Here is an 8,781-nt window from a genome sequence, read left to right as displayed (position 1 = left end):
TTTTATATAATAAAATATATAGCAATAATTTTTTACAATTGTTTTATTACTCCATTCCTAGAAGTCAGTCAATACCTTTCTCACCCAACTGATGTAAATCCTGGCTTTTCAGTAACACCAGGCTACTTGTGTGGTCTGTTGTGTATCTAGTCTATATTTAACAATGTATAAACACATGGTGGGGTGTGTTTGTCTATGCACAGGATATGTAGGATAACTGTTTTCTATTCTCCATGCAGTCCCGCCCCAGCTCATTCCTGGTTAGAGGGTGGATCCAGCACCCCTCTGAGTCACTACACCCCTCAGTCCTCTCCACCCCTCACCCTCTCGGCCCCCAACTCCCACAGCTCCCCTCGTGGAGCCCCCCGAGGCCTGTCCTCCTCTCTGGATGTGGGGGGACTGGAGAGCAGCCTGCTGGAGGCGGTGGAGGGTCTGGAGGCTCTGGGTCTGGATGTGGCTCAGCGTCCCCATCTGCCCCTGAAGAGACGAGGGACTGAAGGCTCAGAGACCCTGTTCCCGCTCAGCAGGAGTGCAGTCAGCACGTCCTATACCAGTCACAACAGCTCACCTACCAGATCTACACCAAGTCCAGGTTTGTAGTGTGTCTGTCTGTAAGCGCACACACAGGCACATTAACACATTAAGCACATTTATCGTGATATTCTTCTTCTTTGCAGATTTTATGGCCAGTAAACCAGAAAATGTGAAGTTTGTTCAAGACACGTCAAAGTTTTGGTACAAGCCAGACATCTCGAGAGAGCAAGGTAACAAAATTAGATCCTCAGTAGGCCTAAGCTAAATTCAGAGTCATGTTAAATGTATTGTTAACCCAAAAATGAAATGTTGTCATCATTTCCTCACCTTCATGATGTTCCAAACCTTGTATAAGTTTCTTTGTTATGTTGAACACAAAAGAAGATATTTTGAAGAACCAAATAGTTTTTGATCCCCATTGACTTCCATAATAGGGGAGTAAATACTATGGAAGTCAGAGGGGAACATCAACTGTTTGATTGCCAACATTCGTTAAAATATCTTCTTTTATATTCAGCATAAGAAAGAGACTCATACAGGTTTGGAAAGACATGAGGATGAGCAAATGATGACAAAGTTTTCATTTTGGGGTAAACTAACTATCCCTTTAAATGTCTATGGCTGTGAGGGATATACATTATCATTCAAAAGTTTGGGGTCGGTAATTTTTTTTTTTTATGCTGTTGATACAGTAAAACAGTAATATTGTGTGGAAATAAAGGTATTTGATATGAATTTCTATTTTAAATGTTTGTTAAATGTAATATATTCCTGTGCTGATCATTCTAATATGCTGATTTGCTGCTCATGAAATATTTATGATGATTTCAATGTTAAAACAGTTTTGATAATTTTTTTTTTTTTTTTTTTGTGGAAGCTGTGTTCTTTTTTTTTCATAATTCTTTGATGAATAGAAAATTCAGAGCATTTATTTGAAATATAAATATTTTGTCACATTATGAAAGTCTGTTCTGTCAATTTTGATCAACAGAATGTATTTTTGTTTAATGATTTCTAATTTATTTTTTCTGTCCCTCACAGTCTTGTTTTTTCACTTACAGTTGCAGTTTAACTTTTACCAGTTTATTTGCCTCCTTGTCAGCATTTGTGCCAATGCTGCATTTTACACCTTTTAGTCCAGCATTCAAAATAACTGATTAAAACATATACATATTATTCTTGTTGTCACCTGTGAAAGACATAGTGTTTTCTGTTTAATGGTGGTTTAAAATGTAACTTGATCAACTGATTGTTCTCAAAGTAGCTTTCATTGCTTCATCTTTGTCTATCTCGACTAAGGTTTTTAAGCATTACTTCCTCTCTGCTTCTTCAATTATGACAGCAGAATGCACCACAAAACCAGTCTTAAGTCACTGGGGTATATTTTTAGCAGTAGCCAAAAAAAAAAAAAAAAAAAACAATGTATGGGTCAAAATTATAGATTGTTCTTTTATGCCAAAAATCATAAGTATATTAAGTAAAGATAGTGTTCCATGAATATATTTTGTAAATTTCCTACCATAAATGTCAAAACTTAACTAAATTTTGATTATTAATGTACATTGTTAAGAATTCATTTGGACAATTTTAAAGGCAATTTTCTCAATATTTAGATATTTTTGCACCCTCAGATTCCAGATTTTCAAATAGTTGCACCTCTGACAAATATCGTCCGATCCTAATATATGATTCATTAATGGAAAGCTTATTTATTCAGCTTCCAGATTATGTATAAATCTTAATTTTTGAAAAAAATCCAGGGTCAAATATATTTTCAAATTTTCCTTTTTTTTTTAGCTATTGCCATTCTCAAGGATAAAGAGCCGGGCTCCTTCATCATCAGAGACAGTCACTCATTCAGAGGAGCTTACGGATTGGCTATGAAGGTGGCCACGCCCCCACCCTCGGTTGTACAGCAAAGCAGAAAAAGTAAGAACTTTACAAACACATGACTTTGATAACAACTCTCACATTTCCACTCATTCGAGCTGAACAGTGACACAATGCGTTTTAAATGGTCACCTTTTTGTCTGCATATATGAACTGTCCATAGAGTCTGAATATACAGGGCAATTCCTTGAATAAACTGCAGTGAATTTTTGATGGACTTTAAGACCATGGAGCAGGTCGTCCCAACACTATTGTGTGAGAAACAGCTGAATGAGTGTGAACACAGCTGGAGCGTTCATATCCAGAGCCCCTCCGTAAACACAGTGTGTCTCTCAATCAGAGGAAGGAAGGGAGGCGCACACACACACACACACACACTGTCTATCTCCTTCTGATTCACAATTCTAGGTGACTAGTATTAAGCTGTTTTTTTTCTGTTCCATTGGAAATTAAATTTAACTTTATCTTTAGAGATAAGAGCTCATTGTATGAAAACTTAATCTGAGTCTATTTTCAACATCAGATACACTCCTGGTGTTCACAAACTTGGACCAGTCAGTCAGGGTGAGGTATTATGGAGGAAGTAGGATGCATTCTGTTGTTCCCACATTTCAGATGAACTGATGATTAGAGTTAAATGCAGGAAAGTCTTTCTGAAGGATCTCAAAGTTGGAAACAATCCAGTGAAATGCTGTTTATAACAACATCCCTGATCATTTCTGAGCAATTTTTATAGTTTGCATGGCACATTTCAGTGCAGATTATTTTTGCTTGTTATTGCACCATTTAAAAAGACACACACACACACACACACACACACTAAGGGTCAGTCACACTCAATTATGAATGTATTACTAAACAAATACAGACATTACAACTTAGCTTTAAATAATTAAACAAATAAAAATAGCATGGTAGAATTCTTGAGGAGAAATAACAGTATAAACAAATAAGACAATTCTCAGTGAGACAGCCATGGTGTTGAACTAAAGTTGCTTTTTTTGCAGACCACTGAAGTCTCTAACTTTTGCTGGCAGATGTTAATATCTTAGGAAATCCAAGCGCAGTTGGAGACAATGTTAAGATCTCTTCTGAAACCATAGGAGCCATGCGTGAGATTAGTAAATCCTCAGGAGAAAACTCTTGAGCTGTTTTTTTTTTTTTTTTTTGTTCAGGAGAAGCAATCAAGCTCCATTTTGTTCATGATTTTTTTTCTTCTGTATATATGTGGGTCTTTTGAAATTTGGTCAACACTTCTCCATCCATTTCCTCTTGCTACTACATATGTGCTGGCATTGCTTCTTTAGTAATTAAAAATACTTTTTTCAAATGAAGTCATTTCCTATCTCTGTGCACAGTGGGTGATCTGTCCAATGAGCTTGTGCGGCATTTCCTGATCGAGTGCACACAAAAGGGAGTGCGGTTAAAAGGCTGTCCCAATGAACCTTATTTTGGTAAGTATCCGTTCATGTCTGTGTGAAGGTTAATAACAGACACGAGAGCTGGTTAGAGCTTCATCATTGCAGGGTCAGGAGCTCCCTCTAGTGGCTGAAGTCAGGAGCATCGTGCAACTGTTGCGCTTGTCTTTTCACTCCCTTTAAAGTTTGGGGTCAGGAACTTTTTATAATAGGCTACTTTTATTCAACATTAAATCGTAAAAAAAATACATTTATATTGTTGGAAAAATATTCTTTTGAACTTTTCTATTCATCAAAGAATCTTAAAAAAAATGTCACTTGTAAAATAATATTAAAAATAAATAATAATGATAATTAAACATTCAAATAATCCCTTTTAGTGCTAAATCAGCATTTTATATAATATTATATCAGTATATGACACTGAAGACTCGGGGAATGGCTACTGAAAATTCAGCTTTTGTATTGCCAAAATTAATGACATTGTAAAATCTATTGAAATAGAAAAATATATTTTTTAATTCTAATAATATTTCAAAATTCTACTGTTTAATAAAATAAATCCATCTATAGTAAACATATCTTTTAATGTTATCGCCGACTCCTGGCTTCTGAACGGTAATGTATATATTTTTTTAATTAAGCAAAATTGTTACAACCATGCATTGTTATTGTTTGGAAAATATGGTAAAACATTCAGCTTAAAAATATTGTTTCCCATATGAACATGAAGTCTCACAAATCTTGTGTAATATAATTTGTGTTTGTTTGCTAGTTTTTTTTTTTATTATTATTTCTTTTTTTTGTACTTTAATATTTTTTGCCAAGACAGTAGCTTATGATGCTGGCATGGCATTAAATAAATGTATACTTAATATACATATACTTCTACAGGAAGTCTCACAGCTTTGGTATGTCAGCATTCAATCACACCCTTGGCTTTACCGTGCAGACTCATCATCCCAAACAGAGGTATGTTCTGATTTTAGTGTGTGAGTTTTATGTTTTTAGTGTTTTTATGCTAACTGAAGACTTCTTTTAGATCCTCTAGAGGAGTTCAATGAGTCTTCATCGCAGACATCTACAAACTCTGCAGCAGAGCTACTCAAACAGGGAGCAGGTAATGAAACGCCTGAACAATATCTGTGATTGTTTGGTCTCATCCGTGTGTTAATGTGTTAATGTGTGTGTGTGTTGTTGCTCAGCGTGTAACGTGTGGTTCCTGGGCAGCGTGGATCTGGAGTCTCTGACAGGAGTTCAGGGTGTCCAGAAGGCCACCACTGGGATTTTCAGTATGGATCCAGCACCCACATCCACCGTCGTTCACTTTAAAGTGTCTGCACAGGGAATCACCCTCACGGACAACCAGAGGAAGTGAGTCTCTCGCTTTATATTTCAAAGATTGAGTTATATTTAGATGGGTTTAGGGGGTGTTATTGATAATGTATTGCTGTCAGTGGGACATTTATGTTAGCAATCTGTTGTGAATAATGTTGAAGTGGAAATGAAAGCTAAAGTTGTGTAATCTCAATAATCACCTGTTGGTTTTGTGTGTAATTGGTCAAAGGTTTGTGGTCTGTAAAAATGTTTTCATGTTTTTAAAAATGTCTTATGCTCGCCAAAGCTACATTTAGTTGATTAAAAAACAGTAATGTTATGAAATATTGTTCCAATTTAACTTCTACTTGTGAAGCATTTTAAATGTAATTTATTCCTTTGATGCAAAGCTGAATTTTCAGCATCATTTCTCCAGTCTTCAGTGTCACATGATCCTTCAGAAATCATTCTGATCTGTTGATTTGCTGCTCAAGAAACATTTGCATATTTTTGTGGAAACCATGTTACTTTTTTTCAAGATTCTTTGATGAATAGAAAGGTCAAAGGAGCAGCATTCATTTGAAATAGAGGAAAAAAAAATAAACAATGAAATGCCTTTACTGTTACTTTTAATGCAAAGCAATGAAGAGTGATAAAAACATATCATGTATAATGTATAGACATATAATGTTGTCCTGAGTTTTTATATTACTGTGTGTTTCCAGATTGTTCTTCAGGAGACACTATGCAGTCAACACAGTTATATTCTGTGCCCTGGATCCTCAGGACAGGAGGTACAAACACACACACACACACAATCTTGCAATCTTGTTTGGACATTTGTTTGCCTGCTTTCCATTAATCTACAGTCTACCAGTTTTACACTTGTAAAGAATATTTCAGACTTCACAATATAATTGAATATTTTGGTGTAAATGGGTTTTTCTTGGATGTTCTGACTTCTTCCCTGCACTTTTCACAGGTGGACACGGGACGGCTGCACAGCTGCAAAGTACGTTTTAATCCGGCTATCTCAGTTCAGTTCTGGAGTAGTGTCAGTTATGTATTTCAGTGTGTATATTTATTCATAGTTGTGTATGCTTGTGTGTAAAACAGGATCTTTGGCTTCATTGCGAGGAAAAGCGGGAGCAGCACAGAGAATGTGTGTCACCTGTTTGCCGAGCACGACCCCGAGCAGCCCGCCAGCGCTATTGTCAACTTTGTCTCTAAGGTGATGATCGGCTCTCAGAAGACTAAATAGAAAAATCATAAGCAGAGATCCCTGCTGAACTGTGAAGGGGACAGACTCTACATCCTTAAAATAAAATGTTGAAGAAGGAACCAAATTTACAGTTTCGCTACTGTTATGTGACCGCTTTTACTTGCTGATGGGGTAGAGACAGTGAGACGTCAGTATTGGAATAGATGAAACTTTATTTTATGTTGGATTCTCCCTGTTTTTTGAACAAGATACACAGGGGTGAAGCTAAACTTCATGGGGACCAGGAACAAGTTTTATAGGTGGACTGCCCTTTCACAAGGCCCGGGATAACATTTCCAATTGTCCCACCTGATGACTACCCTGAAAAAAAAATCCATTCCACAGGAAGTCTTTGAAACCTACGTAGCACTGTTGCATCACATGACACGTCCAGAAGAGGGCGCCACACTTCTCCAGCTCATTCTCGCACTGCCATAAACAGTCTGCTCAAAGCAAACTCGAAAGCCTAAGAGGAAAAACAACTTACTACCCTTTTCTTTTCTTTTTTTTTTGCCATTTTGTTTGCAGTATTTCTGAGGTCCTTAGTTTCGTTTGGAAATAAAAATGATTGAGGTGTAAATGTAGATTCATTTCCATGTTGTGTCTGGGCACATACATCCACAAAATGCAGACCAAAGAGCATTTTGCATATCAATTTACAAAATTGAAATATTTTTGGTTTTATATATGTGTATACATTATCAAATAATACTTTTAACATTTTTATAGTTCAAAATAATCAATTGATGTTTATCTCTGAATTTGTGTATAAGTGCCGAGCTAACATTTTTCGATCAATGCTAAGTGGTTTCCTTTAAAAAGCACATTTGCTTTGACTTTGTTTATATATTTGGAAATATTTATCATATAACTCATATTCTGTGTATACTCATCTCTTACTCATCTATGTGGCATGAGAGTTAAGCCATCTAATTTTGATAGATCACCTCATTTGAGGTAAACAACATTACATGTGAACTCAGTACTTCTGACAATTTTTTTTTAACTGACAAAGTGTGTAAATGCTTGATCAAAGAGGATTTTGCAAATAAATGTTTCACTTGGAATTCATCTGAATCGGACAAATGTGCCTGTGCCATTACTTTTCTTACTTTAAGAAGCAAGTTTTTATCACAAAAGCTATTCTGTACTTTCTTTGTACTGTCTAATGCATTGGTTTATTTGTAAATCAATGATTTATGGACTGTATACAGGCACAGAATACAATATTAAATAAATTTTATGGTACTAAATTGAGGCAGTTTTTGTCATATACTGTGTTAAAAGGATATATGTCATCAGTTTCTGACAACATCGTGTTAGCGTGATGCTATAGAGATGAGATGGTCTGTATTAGAAAGCAACAACTAACTTGGACCTTGTGTGATCATAATAAACAATCACATTACAGCCTTACAGCCGTTTATGGATACCATAGGAATGAATGCGAAGTGCAGTAAGCTGAATCCCACCTGTAACAAAAAGTCAGTGACTTCTCTTATAAAACTGATTTTTTTTCGTGGTAAACTCTAAAAACTATGTACTGTAGTTCAGTCCAAAAGTATTGTCAAACATGTTGAAGATTAACAGATAGGCTGTTGATTAATTAAAGGTGGGGTAGGTGATTTCTGGTAACCAATGGTGATATTTCAAATCACCAAAACAAACACGCCCCTATTTTGATAGCGCCGCACCACACATACAGTACCCATGCAACCCAGGCAACGATTATTGTGCCAGCTCGCTGAGGGTATGATGTCATCGATAAGTGAAAGCAATGTGTGTTACTATGGTAATACAGGTTGAATGTGTTTTGATAGTACTGTGTGCCCTTACCAAAAAGTATTTATACTTCATGTTTATTGCTGTGACCAGTAACTCAGAAGTGTGGTTTATCAATACGAGGTGGTATATTGTAGAAAAGTAGAAAGACTTCAGTATAATTTCACTTTGAACATAAGTTGCACATTATTACTTTTGACCCCATCGGTTGGGACAAAAGTAACTCACAGGTGGGTCAAAAGTGACAACAATATAAGTTAGATTTTTTTCTGTTACTCTTATTTTTATGAAGTATACCTGACTATGACCTTGTTAATATGTAACTGCAAACATATTTTGTCCTTTATTTTTGCAAAAAAGAAAAGAAAAAAAAAGATTAAATTACATTTTAGTTATGTCTCAAAACCAGACTTTACAAAATTAAATAGTTTAAAATATTTTTTATTGGCAATTTAAATGTACAATATAAAAATGCAATTACATTAGAATAACATAACATAATGTAACAGTAGGCCTATTCATGTTTCCATCCAGTTGTTTTTATGCATAAATTCAAAATGTGCATTAAAACATCTGGAA

The 8,781-nt window shown here is 35.6% G+C and overlaps 1 protein-coding gene across 2 annotated transcripts in view; it reads left to right on the top strand.

Annotated features, from left to right (window-relative positions):
* LOC113121057 (tensin-1-like) overlaps positions 1 to 7,833 on the top strand; it is a 40,614-nt gene extending 32,781 nt beyond the window's left edge. For both annotated transcript variants that reach the window (XM_026291284.1, XM_026291285.1), the window contains 10 exons: positions 240 to 592; positions 678 to 764; positions 2,332 to 2,463; positions 3,783 to 3,878; positions 4,737 to 4,814; positions 4,885 to 4,962; positions 5,048 to 5,216; positions 5,885 to 5,953; positions 6,142 to 6,171; positions 6,276 to 7,833. In XM_026291284.1, coding sequence (XP_026147069.1) covers positions 240 to 592; positions 678 to 764; positions 2,332 to 2,463; positions 3,783 to 3,878; positions 4,737 to 4,814; positions 4,885 to 4,962; positions 5,048 to 5,216; positions 5,885 to 5,953; positions 6,142 to 6,171; positions 6,276 to 6,420 — 1,237 coding nt within the window. In that variant the 3' untranslated portion in view covers positions 6,421 to 7,833. The remainder of the gene's footprint in view (positions 1 to 239; positions 593 to 677; positions 765 to 2,331; positions 2,464 to 3,782; positions 3,879 to 4,736; positions 4,815 to 4,884; positions 4,963 to 5,047; positions 5,217 to 5,884; positions 5,954 to 6,141; positions 6,172 to 6,275) is intronic.
* Positions 7,834 to 8,781: the final 948 nt, after the last annotated feature.

The sequence above is a fragment of the Carassius auratus genome, chromosome 20 (assembly GCF_003368295.1).
Source record: "Carassius auratus strain Wakin chromosome 20, ASM336829v1, whole genome shotgun sequence".
Classification (NCBI taxonomy): Eukaryota; Metazoa; Chordata; class Actinopteri; order Cypriniformes; family Cyprinidae; genus Carassius; species Carassius auratus.
Note: the sequence above shows the minus strand (reverse complement) of the source record. Positions and strands in the feature narration are given on the sequence as shown.